The sequence below is a fragment of the Tupaia chinensis genome, unplaced genomic scaffold, assembly GCF_000334495.1.
Source record: "Tupaia chinensis unplaced genomic scaffold, TupChi_1.0 Scaffold000179_1, whole genome shotgun sequence".
NCBI classification, from domain to species: Eukaryota; Metazoa; Chordata; class Mammalia; order Scandentia; family Tupaiidae; genus Tupaia; species Tupaia belangeri.
In genome coordinates, this window is record NW_006159654.1 from 2,322,340 (window position 1) to 2,344,445 (window position 22,106).

Below are 22,106 nucleotides of genomic sequence, written 5' to 3' on the forward strand. Positions count from 1 at the left end.
CCGTACATTAATTACAGAGTTTATCGAGCATTCTCTGATAATACAAGTAAAGCTCTTACCTCAACGTCTGACACATGACAAGTAATCAACAAAAGTCACCTTTTAGTACTGGGAGCGACAGGGGTACCAATAGTGACACGGTAGTACTAGTGGTCATTTGCACATCTAAATTAATGAGTAACAGTAACTAGGGTTTTTATTGTTTTGTTTTGTTTTGTTTTCTTTTATAGCATCTGGCTATCTCAAGGCCAAATGAATGCAGAATGACCCAAAGATTTATGTATGTTATAGTTTCGATAATGGAAAATATTTATTTAAAGTATATTCATTTATTTTTCCACGAGCCAGAGAGATAGGAAGAGAGCAAGCAAGAGACAGCACCCCCACCAGAGTCCCAGCACCATGACCCACCCCCAGACTTCACTCAGCCCCAAATCATGGGCAAGCATGTGCCTGCTTTATTCAGGGAATATGAGTTATGAAATTATGTATGAAATTCAAAAGAAAAGTGTTTTTTACATCTTCTGGCTCATTCAGATATTTCCCTGACTTTAGGGACCCTTTGAAATGCCATGCTTGGTTACAAAACACTGGTGATACATCTGAGAAACTTGGCTGTGGCCATTTGAATTTTAAATTGAGGAAACATTCTTAGATAGTTTCTTTAAAAGATCATGTGGGCCCAGCCATGGTGGCACAATGGTAAGGTGATGTTGCACAATGCTGGAGCCATAGGAGAATCCCAGGGTCAGATCCCTGGTCAACTTGACCATGAGGACATGCCTTTACTCCCCTGACCCTAGCTGGATAGAAGACGGAGAGAGGATCGTGGTGTGGCAAATCTCTGTTGAGGGAATTTCTCATTCTCTCTCTCTCTCTCTCTCTCTCTCTCTCTCATCAAAATAAATCAAAGACATTTTTAAAAAGATAATATGGGGGCCAGCAGATGTCCTAACAGTTATATCACTGGACTCTGACATGGCCAACCACGGTTCAAGTCCCAGACCCAGTGGTTTAAAACTCATGCCAGGAGTATATGCATGTGTGTCCAATATCCCAGGAGGGAAATGGAGGAGAAGGGATTGCAGCATGGCCATCCCCTTCTTAGGGGTGATTTCTCACTTTCCCTCTCACTGTCTCTGTCTATCTCTCTCTCTGGTGAGCACACACACCCTAAAACAAAAACCCCTGAAAATAAAAAAGAAGATAATATGGATTGTCCATGTCCCTGTAGTCTCAGTTACTACAGAGGTCAAGGCAAGAGGAATATAAGATCAGGGCCAGTGGACACCACATGCACACACACACACACGTACACACAAATATATATATATTCATATTAAAAGCAACTTAATCTTTAAGAAAAAGGGATTAGAGACATAAATAAAAATAAAATGCTTCCCACTTTTTGCCACAGCTGCAATTCATCTTAACATTTTTCATGTGACAGGGAGTTAATCCCAGTAATTTTGAGAATTTTCAGACAGTGTTTTCTCCTTAGACAATTAGCCATCATCACAGAAAAATAGATAGTTCTATGTATCTTTGTACTGTTTTTCCTATGTGTGAAATGGGAGTAAAACACCTCAGTGGCATAAAACATAATTATCAATAGTTTTAAATACACTGAGAAAGTTTTATTTACTCAGAGGACACTTTGAACCCAAGCCTCCTCCCTAGATTTTTCACCCTACAGCAAAGGAGTTAGGTCCTGCCTTATATGACCTGACACTTCCCTCTGGACCCCATAGCTTGCCTTCTCCTGGCTCATGAATTTACAGAGAGCAAAAGCAAAGATACCAATCATCACCAAATAACAGCTCCACAGTATTTTTTATTATGGTAATATACATGTAGCATAAAGTTTGCACTTGAACCAGCGACATTTCAGTTGAGTGGCAGTGAGTGCATTTACATCATGTGTCACCACTGTCAACCTCCAGAACCTTTTCATCATCCCAGACTGAGACTGTTTGTCAGCTTGGGCTGCCATAATAGAATGCCATAGACTGGCTTAGTTAAACAATATAAATTAATTTGTTCATACTTCTGGAGTCTAGAAGCCAGAGAAAAGGGTGACAGCTTGGTCAGGTTCTGGTGAAGACTCTCTTCCTGGCTTGCAGACGGCTGCCTTGTCACTGTGTGCTTATGTGGTTGCCAGGGAACAGGGGACTGGTTTCTCTCCCTCTCTTCTTCTTAAGGCCACATAAAATCAGGATTCCCACTCATACGACCTTATTTTGCCTCAACTGCCTCCTAAAAGCTTGATCTTCAAATACAGTTAAATTGAGGGTTCAGGCTTCAACATATAACCTGGAAGGGACATGATGCAGTCCATGGCACTGTTAAATAATAACTCTCCTTGCCTTCTCCCACAGTCCTAATAACTTCTACCCTGCTATTACACATGCCGATTCCAGTAAAAGCATACATTTCCTTTAGGAGCAGGCTTATTTTAATTAGCTTAATTTCTTCAAAGTTCATCCATGATGTCCCACATATCTAAGCTTCACTCCTTTTCAAGGCTGAATAATATTTCCTTGTACTACTGTATTTATGAACCACATTTTGTTCATCCATTCATCTGTGATTCTTGGGTTGCTTTTTAGCAATGGTGAGTAATGCTGCTCTGTTCACTGGCATTTTCATATCTGTTCAAGTTCTCACTATCAATTATTTTCTGTATATACCCAGAGTTGTAATTATTGCACCATCTGGTAATTCTATGTTTAAATTTTTAGAAATTTAAACATAAATCATCATTCTGTTTTCCACAGTGATTGCACAAATTTATGTTCCAACTAACAATGCACAAGGGTTCCAATTTCTTCATATCCTTACTAACACTTTAAAAAAATCTGTCTTAATGGGTATAAAATGGTATCTCATTATAGGCTTAATGTACATCTCCCTAATAACTAATGATGTTGAACATCTTTTTATATTCCTATTGTGCATTTGTATATCTCCTTTGGAGAAATGTCTACTCTAGCTTTTTGTGAGTTGTGAATTGGTTACTCTACACTGTAGACTCTGCTATGTCTCCCCAAAGTTCCTATGTTGAAATCTAATTTCCAATTGACTCTACTGGAAGATAGGATCATTAGGAAGGTAATTAACATTGAAAGAGAGGGCCAGGAGGTAGCATAGAGGTTAAGGTGGCTAAATCCCACATGACTAACTGCATAGTTCAAGTCCCAGACCTAGGTGATTGAAAAACACTCTGGAAAACTGTGCATGCATGCCCCAAATCCTGAGAAGAATGAAGGAGAAAGGATTGTGGCATGGCCAACCTTCCATGGAGAGTGCTTTCTCCCATTCTTTCTCTCTCTCTCTCTTTCTCTCTCTCTCTCAAGCACAAACACCATGTATACCCAAACCCTAACCTCTAACCCTAATCCTAATAGATTATTTTAAAATTAAAAAAAATATATAGATTGAAAGAGGTCATGGGGTGGGGATTTGAGGAGGAAGTTAATCAAATGAGACTAGGTTCCTTGTAAGAGGAAGAGATTCCAGGGATATGCGTACACAAAGAAAAGGCCATATGAGGACCAGGCACAAAGGTGGGCATCTACAAGCCAGGAAAAGAGGCCTCGGAGAAAACCAAATCCATTGACACTTTGACCTTAGACTTCTGGCCTCCGAAAAAGAGAAACACATCTCTGTTGTTCAAACCACCAAGTCCATGGTATTTTGTTATAGCAGCCCTAGCAGACTAATGCATTATATACCAAAAAGCCAGGTCAGGTGCTGGGATTATAGAGGTGATTAAGGCCCAACTTTTCCTCAAGAATGTCTACCTGGTTTGAAGTAATATAGTGGGCCCAAACAGAATTCATCTTCCCTCCTCTTACACCCCTTTAATTTATTTACTTGAGTTTTGTAAATTGCATGGAGGAAAAGAAAGGCCCAAGTAAACATGTTCCTCTCCTAAACTACTTACTACATTTATTATGCCTCCTTCGTGTTTTCAGCATGCAACACACTTTCATCTCATAACACATGTGAGAATAAACTCATACCAAAACATGAATAATTATCATCTCAGCTTTTCAAAACCTTTGCTCAGTCAAGCTGGTTGTTAGTTACTCCCTAAATGGATCATGGCTCCATTCTGACAGTCCATTCATGACAAGATATATTATAAAATGCTTCTTTCCTTGACTTGATAAAATAACATCTCCAAAACTTAAGGGGAAAAAAAATAAAAAATAAATTCCTAGTTCCTGAAGGCTCAAATTCTTATGTGTTTTAAAAATACAATTTGTTCCATATTCTCTGTATTACAAAGGGAAATCCTAACTGATGTAGCTTTCCAATCTTCAAAGGCAATAGGAAAGGGCAGGAAGAGCCTTCCACTCCAGCAGAGCCGGGTAGGATGGGGTGCACCTGGCGGTAGATAACAGAAGAAAGTACTTTTCAGTGAACTACATAGGTCAGGAAAAAGTCACTATTATTCTGACAGTTTCTAACTTTGCCTTTCAGAAAACGAATTTTTTTAAAAATCTAGAGTTTCATGCAAAGTTTAGGAAATAATTATGCTTCTATTTTGTTTTTAGATAGGTCCTCTCTGTTGTATCATCCTTCCTCAGCCTTTTAGCTATAACTGCAAACACACAGTATCATGACCCAGCTGTTTTTTTCAAATGGGATCCTATGTGGCCCAGGCTAGCCTTGAGCTTGTGACGCTCCTCCTGCCTCAATTTGCCCAAGTTGCTGGGAATACAGGTGCAGGCCACCACACCCAAGGTTAGACTGGGAATCAAACCCAGTCGTCCCATGTGGTCCTAGCCTGTGGAGCACACCACCTTAGCAGCACAACTAGGCCCTGATTTCTCCTCTAAATCCCCAAAATGCCTTCTCTTGTACTACTACCACCTCCTACAAAGTTCAGCCTCTTATATCCGTATCCATTATCTATTTCCCTTTAGTCTCAACTCTCAAGGACTCAATTGTTACTTCTCCATCCCTTGAGGTGGCGAATGGTTTTACCGAAACTCCCTGAACCTTAAAGGGAGTTTATTTCTAACTCTGCTTTAGCAACTCTATCTACCTCAGACTCTAATCCAATTTTGTCTAGAGTCACTTCTTTTTAAAACCGAAGGCCTTCTTTAATCTCCATATACTCTTTTGAGCTCCATAAAGCATTTGCCACAAACTTACTACCCCAAATGGCTCTTTTCTGGTTAATTAGTTAAAACCATTACCATTACCTGGTATAAAGAGCCCAGGTCTAGGTATGAGAGACATGGGTTCAACTCCTGCCTGCCATCTGCTGGTTGTATAATCTTAAACAACGGACTTTCTCAGAGCCTCAGCTGCAACTAGGAATGAATACACAGCATGATGGTGATGCAGAGTGAGCAGGGAAATGACGGTTGTGGGAGTATCCAGTACTGTATGAAATAGGCTCCCCAATTTCTTTTCCTTCTATAAGACAAACGTTGCGTATTATTTTTAAAGTTTATTTATTTATTTATTCCTTAGGCAAAAAAGACAGAGAGAGAGAGAGAGAGAAAGGCAATACGTGCAACAAGGTCTCAGCACCATGATCGAACCACAGCTTAAGTCCTTCCTGGACCATCAACAAATACATGTTTGGCATACTCAGGTAGATCCCTGGACTTGAACCAGGGCCTTCCCATGAGGCATTGCCTCACAGAGCACCACATTTTATTACTATGTCACCATCTGGTCCCTGGGAGTTGCTCATCTTAGCCATCCAAAGAAGTAGCTTATTTATACAACTTTTTCTCTGTGTCAGCTTGTGAAATCAAATTGTTTTTGGCAAATGACCCATAATTTGGAACTTCTGACACTGATGCTGGACACGTTTTACAAATAATACTTAACAATACTTAATGTCAAGTGGCGGTACATGGTTTTAGAAAAAGACTATTTAGAGCAGAACACATATAAATCTGAAGGTCCTCTGGTAACATGACTGCCGTAGGCTCATCTTTCTCTTGCATAATGTAAGCCAGCCTTCCAAAATGAGTAGTTCTAGTAAGTCCCAGGGCAAGAGAGCGATGCCAAAGCAATTACATTTATGGTAAATTCAGAAGAGGAAAATGTGCACGAGCTAGGAAGAAAATCTCTGTGGGCATAATTTCAAGGAAAGACACGAGCTGGTCTTTGCCAGCAGTCATTGGATGCCACCAGCATGGAGCAATTAGACATGGAATGGATCTGTTGAGTGAAAATGGTGTGAAAGTCGTGAGGGAAAACCTTACATAGTAGGAAGTCCTATAAGGATAATGAAAGCAATTTTAGTGCTTTATATTTATATACTGTTTTTAATTTCTTAAAGCTTCTTACACTTTTTTTTTTATCAAAGTCTCTAGTTATACCAGGGTTTATGTATAATTCTATCCCCAAGTCTCTTCATTCCAAAAATGTTGTTTCTTTTATTTCTGTTTTTCCTATGTATATATCTTTCCTATCACTACCAATCTTCTTGAAAGAGAATTTTCCTTTTTTTTTTTTTTTTTAACTCCAGAGGGCATGAATACTTGCCTGAGAGAAAGGGAGAAGGGGAAGGAGGAGGGCAGATAAAGTACCTTCTCAATGGGGAATGACCACACCACAATCCCTTCTCCTCATTTCTCCACCCTATTTGGATTTCGGGCATATATGCACATGCACTCTACATATTTTTTTAAGCTACCATGGCCAGGTTCAAATCACAATTGGCCATATGGGATCCAGCTCTTTTAACCCCTAGGCCAGAGGGTTGGCCAGAAAAACTTCCAGTTTTTTACTCTTGAGTATGACCTCCAATTGTTCTTAGTCCACTGGAAACCTGTCTTCTGCCCTGAATCACTACACTACAGAAACTGTTTTCTGAAAGGTCACCAGTGACTTCCTAACTGCCAAATCCAGTCACCTCTTGCCAGTCCTTCTACTTCAGCGTTCTATGGAATTGGACTATGATGACCTCGCATTCACTTCTTGAAATTCTTCTTTCTGATTTTCCTTTTACATTCCCTTTCTTTTTCTTAACTATCTTTCTTTGTCCAAGATCTATCTCTATCTCTCTATCTCTCTCTCTCTCTCTCTCCCCCCCCAGTCCCCCTTCATGGACACATGCTATCATTAAAAACAATAAATGTTGGGGCTGGCAGATGGCGTAGCAGTTATATCACTGGACTCTCACATGGCTGACCATGGTCAGAGTCCCAGACCTAATGGTTTGGAACCTACATTGGCCACATGTGCATGCGTGCTCAAGATCCTGGGAGGAGAATGGAGAATGGCGGTAGCATTCCCCCAGGGAGGAGATTTCTCACTTCCCCTTTCATCATCTCTGTCTGTCTGTCTCTCTCTCTCTCTGGTGAGCACATATAGCCTAAGGCAAAAACTCTAAAAATATGCTAGATAAAATTAAAAATTGTTAACTAGTAAATGGAGAAAAGAGGACTATAGGGAATATAGAAGCAGCAGCTTCAAAACAAACTAAAATTACCTTTAGGGCTGAGAAAGTGTGAGCAAGGCAGAACACAGAAACCAGAAAAGCCCTCCAATCCTTCTCTCGCCAAAGAGGAAACTGAGACTTCATTTGATACCATGTGGCTGTCACAGATATGCAGCCTGGTAGTCGTGGACTGAGGTTCACACAAGTAAGGGCTACTCTCTTCTCCCCAACTCTCTGTCACATGGAGAAACAACACAGACACACACACAAAAGAAATCCTGGCCCCTCCAACCCCTCCAAGGTCCCTCTATTGCCCTCTATTGGCAAATCCCAAAATTATGTCCACTGACAAAGGAGTGGATGGGGGCCGTCTGTGGGGTCCATCTTGAAAATCACAGTGAGACGAAGGATAAGTTTGAAGTTGAGAGAAAACATATTAATAACTGGAACAGAGAATAATTTTGAAATCTTCATATTCCTCCCACTGACCTTGCTTCCAAACTCAAAACTTCCAGATATCAATATAGAAAGACTACAAAGACACCTCAAACTGCATATTTTCTTCATACTCACATGCAAACAGTTGCCAGGATTTGTCATTGCAATCTGAAAAATGTCTGTGGAATACCTCTCTTCCTTTGAATTCATACACTCTTTGGACATATTCTATCATTACTACTACCATCGTTCGAAGTCTCCTTATCAAATTAAAGTCAGTCTCCCTGCTTGCTGTTGCCTAACTCTCCATCTGTGTTTCCCTTTATGCCTAGAATTTCTATTTGTCTAAAAACAAGTCTCTCTTCTCAGAACTGTCTAATAATTCTCTTTGCCAACAGAACAAAGTCTACATTCCTTGTCTTTTTTTTTTGGAGAGGTTTATGCTATAGGGCTCGTGTGCTTGCCAGACAGACAGAGAGAGACAGAGAGACAGAAAGCGAGAAATCACCCCCCAGGGGGGATGGCCATGCCACAATCCCTTCTCCTCCATTCTCCTCTTGGGATCTTGGGCACGCATGCACACGCACCCGGCGTGAGTTTAAGTCACTGGGTCCGGGACTCGAACCGTGGTCGACTACGTGGGAGTCCAGAGACATAGCCATTACGCTAACTGCTGGCCCTCTCGCTGTATCTTGATACTACTGCTACTACTACTACTATGAAAATTTAACATTTTTTGAGCATTTAATATGAACCAGATACTAATGTAAGCACCTTATATATATGGTCTCACTTAATACTCCCATCAAATTTATAACATATGAATAATGATTACCTTCATGTTACAAAAGAAAACTGAGGCAAAAGGAAGTTAAGTAATGTATCCAAGGTCACACAGTTAGTAAACAGTGAAATCAAATTCTAAGCCTAGACAGAATCTGTGCTCTCAAGCATCACTTTTTAAGTCTTTCTAAAAATAAATCAAAGAGGGACCAGCAGTTAGCGTAATGGCTATGTCACTAGACTCCCACATAGTCAACCATGGTTCGCGTCCCGGACCCAGTGGCTTAAAATTCACACCAGGTGCATGTGTGTGTGTGCCCAAGATCCCGAGAGGAGAATGGAGGAGAAGGGATTGCGGTGTGGCCATCCCCCCGGGGGGTGATTTCTCGCTTTCTGTCTCTCTGTCTTTCTTTGTCTGCCTGACAAGTGCATGTGCCCTGTAGCAAAATCCTCTCCAAAAAAAAAAATAAATAAAATAAAATAAATCAAAGAAAAAATAAATTATTTAGCCAATAAGGAAAAAATAACCTTGTACACTGAAAACTAGAAAATATTGCAAAAAGAAGTTAAAGTCTAGATAAATGGAAAGAATCCCATGTTCATGAGTTGGAAGATAATTTTTTTGAGGTTTTTGCCTTAGTACATGTGCACTTGCTGGAGACAGAGACAGTGAAAGAGTAAGAGAGAAATCACCCCCTAGGGATGTTGCATGAGTTGGAAGATAATTTTTTTTGAGGTTTTTGCCTTAGTGCATGTGCACTTGCTGGATACAGAGACAGTGAAAGAGTAAGAGAGAAATCACCCCCTAGCGATGTTGACCACAACACCATCCTTTCTCTTCCATTCTCCTCCCAGGATCTTGGGCACACACACACACACACACACACACACACACACACGCGTCTGGCATGATTTTCAAGCTACTGGGTCCAGAACTCAAACCATGGTTGACTATGTAGGAGTCCAGCAAAGTAATTACTATGCCATCTGCTGGACCCAGAAAATATATTCTTAAGGTGTCAATATCTGAATACAATACAGATTCAATGAATTCCTTACCAAAATCCTGGTAGTGTTTTTTGCAAACATAGAAAAGCTCATCCTTTGGTCCAGTCATTTTGGCACAGTGGTAATGCAAGTGCCCTACAAAACTTGGGCCGTGTGGCCAACACAGGTTCAGATCCCAGGTTCATTTGTGTGCATGTCCAAGATCATGAGGAGCAGAAGGGCTGGAGAAAGAGGATGGTAATATGAGGCCCCATAGGTGCTTCTCTCTCATATTCTTGTATGTACACACACATTCTGTGTCATTAAAAAAGAAATAAAAAGTTTTTTTAAAAATCCTTAAATTTATATGGAATCTGAAGAAACCCTGAATAGCCAAAACAATCCTGAAAAAGAAGAGTCAAAGTAGAAGACTAACACTTCTTGATTTCAAAACTTTATAGAATGCTACAGTGAAAAAAAAAAAAAGTAACACTCATGTAAGGACAAACATATAAGCCAATGGAATAGATTAGAGCACCAAGAAATTAATCTCATGTATATTTTTTATTTTATTTATTTATTTCTTTTATGAGTTAGAAAGACAGCAAGAGCACACCCCAACAGGGTTCTGATGCACAATCCACTCCCAGCCTCCAGCAAATATGTGTCCAGTGTACTGAGGGAGATCTCTGAACTTGAATGGGAACCTTCTGATATAGGATTGCCTTGCAGAGCATCATGTGATGCCACCATCTTGCCTCACCATCTGACCCCTTAATTATTTTTGACAAGGGTTGAAAACCTAGATGTCTTCTGTTAATGGATGGAATTATGGACTTTGAAAACTCATATGTCAAAGTCTTAATCCCCATTACCTCAGCATGTAAACTTATTTGACAACAGGGTTGTTGTAGATATAATTGGTTAAGATTAAGTCATACTGGAGTACAGTGGACCCCTCATCCAATATGATTAGTGTCCTTTATATGGGGAAATTTGGAAACAGACACACGCAAAAGAACACCATATAAACATTAAAACAGAAATAAGAGTGATTTGTCCACAAGTCTTGAAATGCCAAAGATTTCCTCAAACCACCAAGAGCTAGGAGAGAGGCATAGAATATATTCTCCCGCACAGCCTTCAGGAGAAATCAACCCTGCCAACCCCTTGATCTTGCACTTCTAGTCTCCAGAACTATGAGGCAATGAATTTTTGTTTTTTAAGCACCCAGTTTATGATACTTTGTTATGGCAGCCCTAGCAAACTATTGTAATACATCCTTATGTAAAAGTTGTACCTTTACCATATATAATACCCAAAAGTTGACTCGAAGTGGATCAAAGACTCAGATGAAAGAGCTAAAACCATGAACTGCTTGGAAATCAATGTAGGGGAAATTTTCATAGCATTAGAGTTTGCAATGATTTCTTAAATCTGACACCAAAATGCAGCCATGACAATAACAACAAAGATGAATAGGCTATGGAGAGCTGAGATCTAGTGCTTCAGGGGTAAGAGCAATGAAGAGGTTCTGCTAAGAATTGACCCTGGTAGAGCCCCCTCTGTCCTTTTCTTTCTGCCTCTCTTTCCCAGTCTTTTCATTTTTCTTTTTTTTCCAGTTTTTTTAAGGTGAAGTGTTTTCTTGGCTCTGAAATCCTCCTTTATCTTAGTAATAATCCCTTCCCTTTCCTCCCTCCCATCTAGGAAAGGCGATAAGGGCAGGCCAGAAGAAGACTGAGTCTGCCACAGGAGCTGAGATCTAGTGCTTTCACGTAGTGTGCTCATGAGATGCGCAGTTTTAATTTTTTGTTCTTTTAAATTAACAAATAAATCATTTTTTGTTTGCTTGCTTTTTCCCTTTTTCTCTTTTTTCCCTCTCTTTCTCTGTTTTCTTTTACCTCATCACTTTGCTGCTCAGTCTCCACGCACTGTCTAGATAGGTCCAAGTGAAAAGAAGCATCCAAATGCTATTAGGGTCCTCATATTCCTCAATTGCACTGAATCTGTGGCACAGAGGGAGAAAAACAGAATGCCAAAGAGGTTGCAGACCACCTCCTCCTGTGCACCTCTGATCAGTCAGATTGAATTTCTAGAGATTAGGAAGAAAAGGATAACCCATCAGATGACTAGAAATCACCACAGAGGCATAAGAAATATGAGAAACCATAAAAATACCTCTCCCCCAAGGGAAAAGGATAACTCCATGGAACTCATGGAAATGTCTGATAAAGAATTTAGGATATTCATAGTGACAAAGCTAACAGAGATGGAAGAGAAGAGAGACAATGAACTCCAAAATAAAAGAGCCGATGAGTTCCAGTAGATGAAGTTTTTGTGAGAGCTGAAAGAAGAAATACACACCATAAAAAAAAGAATCAAATGGAACTGTTGGGGATGAAGCCTATAATATAGGAAGTCAAAACCTCCTTTGAAAGTCTTAAAAGCAGATTAGATCGTATAGAAAATTGAATCTCAGATGTAGAAGACAGAATCACTGGACTAGTAAAATCCACCACAAAGACTAAGAAAATAGCCCCCCAAAACTGAGAATAATATACTGGAAATACTAGGAAGTAATTAGTGAGAATTTGGCTCTCTCTCTGGAGCCATCATTAATTTATTCATGAAGGATCCACCCTCCTCTCCCAAGTACTTCTCATTTGAATCTATCTCCCTCCACTGCCATGCTGAATATCAAATTATAGCATGATGTTTGGCTGTGGTGAGAAGGAAGAAGGGGAGAGAAGAGGGAACACAATACTCAAACCATTACAAAAGAAACAGAACAAGAATATGAACCAATATTCATACACCAATATTCACAGCAGCATTATTCACTACAGCCAAAATGTAGATAAAAACCTGTGTCCAGCAGTTGGATGGATAAAGACAATGCAGTATATAAATTCAATGGAATCCTCTTATATCTTAAAAAGGAATGAAGTTTGGATATATGCTACAATATGGATGAATCTTGAAAACATCATGCTAAGCAACATACACCAGACACAAAAGGACAAACGCGGTATGGTTACACTAACAGGAGTTATCTAGATTAGGGTGATTCATTAAGTCAGTAGAATAGAAAATGCTAGGGACTGGAGGGTCAGAGAGAAATGGGGAAATTTTGCTTAATGTTAGAGTTGCTATTTGGGGTGATTAAAAAGATTTTGGGAAATGACAATGAATAGAACACTTAATAATTAAAACAGTAAACTGCATATTATGTACATTTTACTACAATTTTTTAAAACCCGTGAGAAGATATCAAAGACCTAGGAGATTGCAAAGATGAGGAAAAGTGGGGCGTTCAGTATGTAGGACTAGAATAGCAGGATGGTTAACTGATTATGGGGATGGGGAGGAGAAAGACAGGTATGCCTACTGTGACACACACATTGATGGATACAGGTCTTGGTTGACTGAGTATGGCATTGCCAAAATTAACTGGCCATACAGTCTGAAAAATAGGTTTAGAGAATGGGCCACAGTTCATTTAGTTGTAGTATCTTTGTATTTGAAGTGCGTGTTAGAACATATTTAAATGGAACTGTGATCTCCCTGCGACACCAGCCCATCCACCATCATAGATGATTCAGTTGAATAAATAAATAGCTAACTTTTACTGACCATTCACATGCATCAGTTTAATGCTCATAACTGCCTCTGAGGCATGCCTGTTCTCATTTTACAGACCTTCACTGAGCTACATAAAACCATTTGCCACTCCCTAGACTAGGCCTTGCATCATAAAACCTGAATGTTTGTGTTCATTTCTGATCCCTCAAGCTACAGTAGCCTCTATCACTTCACTCTAAATTCAGTTCTACTCATCTTCCAGGACCCCTTCCAATGCCATCAGTTCTGTTATGTTCTTCAAGCTGTCTCACCCAGAATCAATCATTCTCTCTTCAGTCCTCACTTAGCATTTAGGTTCTTAAGAAGATGCCTCCCAAGTAAAGTCTCCCCAGTAAGATTGTAGGCTCCTTGAGTGCAGAAGCCATTTTTTTCCGAGTCTCTGAATTTTCATCCTAATTCCCAAAGTGCCATTCATTCAGAAGCACTCCTTGAATTTTGACTTTTCACATATGGGTACACTGAGGTTAAAAAGGAATACATAGGGCCAGCCTGTGGGGTGGTGGTTAAGGCAGCCAGATCCTACATGGCCGTCTGCCAGTTCAAATTCTAGACACTGCTGCTTGAGAAATGCACCAGATGCATGTGCTTGTGTGCTTGAAATCCTAAAAGGAAGAAGAAATGGAGGAAGGGATTGAGACGTGTCCATTCTCCATAGTGGGTGACTTCTCATTTTCCCTTTCTCTTTCTGTTTCTGTCCCCCTTCAGTGAGCACACACACCCTCTAGCAATTAAAAATTTAAAAAATTTTTAAAAAGAGTAAGTAGCTAAGGTTATAGAGAAACTCACTATACCTGTGAGCAAAACCCAGACCTGTGCAGTCTCCATTCAGTCCTTTCTCCATATTACCTGAATGCCTTCCAGCTTTCCAGCTCTGCACATGAACTTGCCTTCTAAAATCATAGTCCATAAATGGGATCATCTCACCTTTTAAGTATTCAAGATTCAGGGGCTGTCCAGTACCACAGTGGTAAGATGTACTGCTCTGTGAGACACGTGTACATGGAAAGGTTCCAGGCTTGTGTCCACAGACCTCCCTGAGTACACAAGGCATATCATGCATGCCCATGTACCAGGACTGACTGAGGCTGGAAGTGGATCAGAGCACACCTCTTTCTCGCTCTCATTCATGGAAGAAATAAATAAACTTTAAAAAAATTTCTAGATTTATGGCCAGAAATATTGGAAGTCTCAAGTCTTTCTTCCACTCATGTGTCCTCTAATGTCCTCCCTAGATCATAAACCTCATGAAGGAGAGGACTGACTCTTTTTTATTTATTTTTCCTCACTATATATCCACTATCTACAATCATGCCTGGGACATAGCAGGTGCTTCATGAGTGTTTGCTGAATGAAAAATGAACCCATTGTATAATACTTGAAAGACCCTTGAGGCTCTCCGAAGGAAGTCAGAAACCATGCTCTCAATTATTCAGTTAAGGCTAGTCTTTTTAACAATTGAATTATGTATCCCACAACTACTGGCAACCCTGACATCTGTACCACACTCCCCTTCTCTTGTACCTCTTTTATAAAAGCCTCTTGTATTGGAGGGGAAATAGTAAGTGTTAAAGCCCAGCCTGATTTTTCTTGCATACCTAAAAACATCCTTTACTCTCTACCAGACCTTTTCCTACTCTTTGCCCAAAAGGAGCTTATCTCTATAATCCTGTCACACGTAATGATTCCCTTTTCCCTCATTTTTCTCCTTCTTACCACCTTTCCCAGCCAAGCACCCCCTCACTTTCTAATCCTGTTCAGCATCTCTCAGGATTCCTCGACACAATGTCAAGCCCTGATGAATGATGTAAAGCCCTAAAGCTAGACCCCAAAGAAACAAAGTCTCAAGATGATCTATTCTGTCATAAATGTATTCAATATTCCATGTCCAAGATTTGGGGCATGTGTCTGTGTGTGAGCTGTATTGTGCCTTTAGCCACAGGTGCAGGGCCCATGTTGAAAAATATCAGTCATTTGTAAATATTCTTGTCTACATTAAAAAAAAAATAAGAACACTTTTTCGCATGAACAAATAAGTGCTATCTCTTCTACTGGAATTTTACTCACCTGTTTTATTTTATTTATTTTTCTCTTCTCTGAGTAAGAGGGAGAGACAGACATCCCCAATAAAGTCCAATGCCACAGTCTGCCTTCAGCGTCAGTCATCCCTAGACAATGGGCATATACTCAGAGAGATCTCTGAACTTAAACTGTGAACCTTCCAAATTCCCGTTTGGAATTACCTCAAGAAACATCATGTTTTACCACCGCACTACTCTCTGGCCCCTCACCTGTTTGTTGTGCTGGGGTTGTGTTTATGAGAACAGTGAGCGGCTCTGAGTACATGCTAAAGAGATGGGGGTAACAGGATAAGAGGGAGAGGAGCAAGTGAGAATGGCCAGGTCATCTTCTCGTATCCCACCGCCTACTTTATTCTACACTGAATTCTCTACATTCCCTTTCTGGCACAACTCTGTGCTGGAATTTACACAGATGTAGACAATTATGCCTTTGAAACTTGAAATTTGGCTTCCAAAAAAGTTTATCCCATTGTCTACACAGATGCCATTTGAGTGTGAATTTAGAAAAGTTAAGAGCTTAGAAAATGGTATCTTCCATTCCTGCCAGAACCCTTTTGAGCTCCTAACATTTAAACACGAAATGAAGCCCTCTGATAAGATTTGGTGTGTGTCCATGGGCAGACTTGGCAGAGTTGCCACTCAGTGTCCCTGGTCTGTGTTCTGTTCTTCCCCACTCTTCTTCCAAGAGCAGAGCCACTCCTGTGAGTGAGTGAAAATCCCAGCTGATGGGAGAACAGACTTCTCTCTCTGTGGCCAAGTAGCCATCAACTCACAAGTAACTGCCAATTCTCAAATATGTTTCAAAGCTCCTAGACTCAAGTGAGGGAATAATCATGCCCTGAAGAAGACTTTAGTATTAACTGGTGCTGGTTCTCTAAGAAGAGTGATCGAAGTTAAACGGCCCAAAACTGAAAAGGGAGGTCTGCCCAGAGTTCTGTCAGAGTGCTCACGTTACACAGAGCTCTAGAAAACCAACACACTGGCTGCAGATAAAGGGATCAAATAGGAGCTCTACAGAGTGTGTCAGGCTCAGGAGTGACAGACAAATCTAACTTCGGCCTTCAGGGTGTTTCTGTTTCATGAAGGAAACACCATCACCCATCAAGAAGTCAGTTTTATTCAAGTCAGATGTTAAACTTGACTTACCTATTCCAGAGCAAAATTCCTCACGGACTTGTTGCAGAGAAATGGTACAAGAAATGAGAGTGAATCAGTTGCCTTCCCAATCACTTGCCCACTTCATTTGCCATCCTTCCACTCTCCAATGCTACTGAGAGAAGGGACAACATTAGTTTTTGAAGGGTGGGAGGCAAGAACTTTCCCTAATCCCAAGCTTAGATGTGGAGTCGATGAGTTCCAGAAAAATGAATACTAAAGTGCTTGTACATACTCACAGTTTTGTTTGTTTGTTTTTGGGAAAAAAAATCATAGCTTTCCTCAGATTCTTTTTATTATTATTTTTTAAGAGAGATTTTTGCTATAGAGCATGTGCGCTCACCAGAGACATAGAGAGACAGGGAGACAATAAGTGAGAAATCACTCCCTAGGGGGAATAGCCACACCACAATCCCTTCTCCTCTTGGAATTTTTGGGCATACACACACACACACACACACACACACACACACACATATATGCACACTCCCAGCATGCATTTTAAGGCACCAGGTCCAGGACTTGAACCACAGTCAACTACATGCAAGTCCAGCAATGTAACCATTACGCCATCTGCTAGTCCGGGATTCCTCAAATTATCAGAGAGGTCTATAGGCCAAATCACATTAAAAACTGTTGCCCTGTATCTTACATGATTTCACATTCCCCTGTCCTCAGAATCAGAAATCCTAAAAGAAGAGGTCCGATACTGTAAGATAAACCCAATGGGTTGGCAAATTCTCGAAATAAGAAAACCAGTGCCTACCACTTGAGTCCTTCCTGGATGATATTACAACAACCTCTATTCCAAGAACAAACAGAACCTAAAACAGTTCCCTCGACCACCACTTTCCCCATCCCGGCATCATTTATTCTTTGCATGATAGCCAGTATAATTTATAACGACCTCCTCTCTGCTCCACTGCCCTAGCCCAATGGGCACAGGCCCAGCTCTGGCATCTTGTTATGAGGAGGTTCCTTACCTTATCTACTCATTCAGGCAAAAGAACCTTGACTGAAATTATCATTTAGGTCCATCCTGTTCTTATTTCCATTTTTAAAAATACCTAAAGGGGGGGGAGCAGATGGCACAGAGGTTAAGATGCTAGACTCTCCCACCTAGTCAACCGCAGATTGAAAATCACACTGGGCGTGTGTGCATGCCTGTGCATGCATATTCATCCAGTAGAGGATTACAATGCTACTATCTTTCCTAGTCTGCCAAAACTTTAGGATGACATTGAACTTATTGTCCAGGAGCCATGTTAAACTGTGATGGCAAGTGGAGGTCAAGAATAGCACAGCCAAACCCGTGTCTAAGGTCCCCATATCTTGCACAGAGGACTCACTCTCCTCCATTACACACTTTGCCTATATCACCTGCCTCATGTTGGGTCTCTCGCTCTGTTAAGCAGTAATCATAACAGGTACTTTGAAACAGGAAGATAACAAATTCCAAGTTTATGGAATTCCAAATTCCAAATTTCTTTTACCTAAAAAAGAAAATCCCCCACTTTACATAAGTCATAAGCTATGGTCCTCCCTCTATTGCATTAGCAGCACATTCCTTGCTGAAAACAGCTGCAGTTTCCCTGCTCAACCAGCTCATGGTCTTTCACACATTGAGTAGACCATGTTATATTTAATTCTCTGCTTTTTCTCCATAAATTGCACACAAATTCAAGGCACCATTCAATAGTCATGTAAATCAAAAGGACAATCATTTGTTACCTAGTCTATGCAGGGATCATCAGAAGCTAGTCATACAACGGTAACAAACAACCCCTGCTCATCATTCTTCTTTCCACAGATTCGAAACGTGGCAGCAAACCTCTGTGTGGACAGCAAGCATGGGGCCACAGGAACTGAGCTGAGGCTGGACATCTGTGTCAAGGATGGTTCTGAAAGGACCTGGTCTCATGAACAGGTATGTCAGCTTCCCTAAGTCATGGAATTAGGGACTGGTGGGGGGGGCAGAGGAAGGAATGAAGGGGTACAGTGGGGAGAAATCTCTAGATGGTTTGTGTGAGACCTAGATTAAGTCATGGTTCTGTCACCAAAAAACTCTATAATTAAGTGAATTACTTTACTTCTCATATCTTTTCAGAGTCCTTGTGATAATCAACAGAGATAATATAGGCAAGTATGCTTTAAATAATAGAAAGGATAATAGAAATGTTGATTGTGACCCTAGTGTTATGTCCTTTCCCAGAATGAGAGTTTTCAAAACCCAAAAAAGTCTGTAGATTGTTTTGAACCTCTTCCAGCTAAACTTCATGGTTTTAATGAAAGATTCTTTTGTCCAATGTTTGAGATTTTCTCTATTATTTTCCTCCTCTGGCTGCATATTATAAAGAATACTTTACATGGATTCCTCATTATAGTAGTAATCTTTAATATTGTACACAAAGGATAACTCTGAGGCAATAATACCCCAACAGGAACTTCACAGAGTACTTTAAGATCTTGTCTTGCATTTGACTGCAAAATATTTCAGTCTGACTCAGTTTAAGTGCAGTGTGATTTCTAACCCATTCTGAAATGTGGAAGTCCTTGTAAGGGACTTTCCTTACACTGTGTCTTCTATGAAAGAGAAAGATAGTGAGTAGAATTGAATCTGCCCTTTTTAGTGTTTTAATGTTAAACTATGAAAGATTTCCATTGAAAATTATAGAAAATATTATAGCAGATATTTATACCCTAAATTACACAGGTTTAACAAGTATCGATGGCAGTTGCCATATTAAACATTTATAGATACATCAGGAGGCTGAAACAAGAGGATCTCAACTTCACAGTCAGTGTAGAGAGCATAGCAAAACCCTGTCTTAAAAAACACTCCACACACACACATACACAGTTTAACTTCCAGATACAGTTAAAGCCCCTCCCACCCTCCATTTCTCCTATTTCCCTCTACAGAAAAACATACCTCAACACCAGAACTTAAGCCTCTGCTTCTGCTTTCAAATTCCCAGAATGGCCCTTAATGCCTCTCATATGAAAACCAAAAGAAGTAAACAAGCAGCTCCCACTAAGGCTTTGCTGCTGTCTGATAGTTCTGTTCCTCAAGTGACCATCTTGGGTATTAAACCTGAAAAGGCCCTCTGGCCCAGCCTAGGGCAGAAGAGTTACTCAGGTGCACTGAGGTTCAGTAAGTGAGCATCTTCCTCTCCCCACCTGCTGCCCTTTTCCTTCCTACCTCTACTCCCTTGACGATGCACAGCAGTGGGCTGTTGGAAAATCTGCAACAAGTCAGATTCACAACACAGTCCCATATTAATCCAGTCAACACCGCCTCCCCTCTAATTGGTAATCTTGACTTATATTCTTACTCCACAACCTGATGGTATTCTAGAAGAATCATGGGTCTTGCAGTCTGATCCATCCAGATTTCAGTTTAAATTTTTTTCTTTTTTCATGATAAAGTGCATGCATATGCAAATGAGAGTGGGAGAGAATGAGAGAGAGAGAGGAGCACTCTCCATAGGGTCTGATCACACTGCAATCCCCTAGCTCCAATCCTATAGCCACGGTACCATAGGCATGGCCACCTGTGCCCTGCATATTTCAGGCTCACTAGTCTGGGCATTCAAAGTGCAGTCATCACCTGAGAGCCTTTTTTTTCTTTTTTTTTGAGAGAGGTTTTTGCTATAGGGTGCATGTGGTGGCCAGAAAAATACCCCCCAAGGGGTATGGCCAAGCCATAGTCCTTTCTCCTCCATTCTCCTCTCGGGATCTTGGGCACACATACACACACACCCGGTGTGAGTTTAAGCCACCGGGTCCAGGACTCGAACCATGGTTGACTACATGAGAGTCCAGTGATGCAGCCATTATGCCAATTGCTGGTCCCAAGATCCTACTTTTTTTTTTCTTTGAGCAGTACAATTCCTCTGCACCATGGGGCAAGTCTTAGGCGTCCATTTAAACCATGTGACCTTGTGAAATTGTTAAATCCTTCTAGGTCATACTTTCTCCATCTGTGAAAAGGGACAATAATGCCACCTCATGGGCAGGGTTGTTTTGAGAACAATTAATACCTGTATCACAGATTGCACATGTGATCAGCATGGGATAAATATACTTTCCATTCTGCCTTCTCACACACACTACAAAATCCTCACGTCCTAAGGCCAAGTGAGAAATTGCGCTCAGGTCCAAGACTGCAGTGACTTGGACTCCACCCATTCATCCTAGCCTATTGGCCAAGTACTAGTTATTGTTCACTCACACATATCCTCAGTGCGTGCACACTTACTGCATGGGCTTTAAAGTATATCTTTAAAAAGAAAAAAGATGACCCACCCTAGTGGAACAGACAGTGGCGAACTGAACTGCAGTGCTGGAAACCACATGGCCACTGCACACATAGACCCCTGGGCTGGCTTGAACCTGTGACCAGTGGATGTTTATGTGCCCAGGATGCTGATGAGCTGGAGGGCTGGGGCAGGGGGATTAGGACATGTTGGAACTCTGTCGGGGTACTTCTCTCTCTCTCCTCTCTAACATAAATAAAATTGATAAACTTTTTTTAAAACAAAACATAAAAAGGAGAAATTCATAAGGAAAATCTTCATCTCTTGGGCCATATTTCTCTCTACCATCTCTATTCAGCCCAACCAGGAAACATACCTAGCAACTGGTTGATATGAAGGATGCATGTCTGAGTGCCTGAATCCTGTTTAGTATGTCTGCCCAGTAATGGTCCAGAATGAAAACTACCCTGGCGTGCAGATTTTATATGACAACTGAAAATGAATATAAGCAAAACCAACAACACTGTGTACACTTTAAAAATTGTTGGTTCATTTTTCCCCTCAGGCTAAACTGCAAAAATCTATAGCATGTAACTTGTGAAATGCTCACCAGAGGGCAGCACTAGATAAGCAGAAAATTTGACACTGGCCAAACGAAATAACCAATTAATATAGCTCTTTTAGAAGATATCCAGTCTTTCAGAGCCTAAAAAAGGAGCTGCTGAGGAATTAAACAACTGCTGACAGGAGGTGAAAAGGGAAACATATTTGAAATATGTATCACCACATATTGACTTGGAGGTTGAAACATTATACGCTGCCTCATTTTCCAGTAATTAAGCGTTATTCAATACATTACTTGATGACTTATAGAAATTAGGGCTCATTGTTCTACATTCATATTAAAATTTCTTCATGAGAATAGACAGGGCATAAAAATGATGGGCATTCTTTGTAATCCAAAGCATTCAAAGAACATAAAAGATGTACTCATTAGCATTGAGATGATTCCCCTCTCTTTAAAAAAAAGGGGAGGCAAAATTAAGGCACTAAAGAGTAAACAAAATTGCTACATGGGAAATAAAGAAGAGTCCCTTGAAGTACCTGTATCTCTTTAAAATGCCTTTTGTGCGGAACAGTAGTGATGACTAATCTGGCTTCTGTGAAGGAAGAAAACACATGATTCATTTTTCCAGGGTGATCTATTTAGCTGTTTGATATCACTGTAAGCATTGTGTGCTGGCTCTCAGATTCCTTGAGGGACTAAGAAAGAAAAATAAAAATAGATCCTAATAAGACTGTAAGGTCTGGAAAGAATACTCCCCAGCTCCCTTTCCCAGTCCAAGG

The 22,106-nt window shown here is 40.5% G+C and overlaps 1 protein-coding gene across 1 annotated transcript in view; it reads left to right on the plus strand.

Annotated features, from left to right (window-relative positions):
- The window catches only part of LOC102497216 (polypeptide N-acetylgalactosaminyltransferase like 6), a 214,630-nt gene that overhangs the window by 169,513 nt on the left and 23,011 nt on the right, over positions 1-22,106 (plus strand). Inside the window, exon 6 of the mRNA XM_027771040.1 lies at positions 18,311-18,427. Coding sequence (XP_027626841.1) covers positions 18,311-18,427 — 117 coding nt within the window. The remainder of the gene's footprint in view (positions 1-18,310; positions 18,428-22,106) is intronic.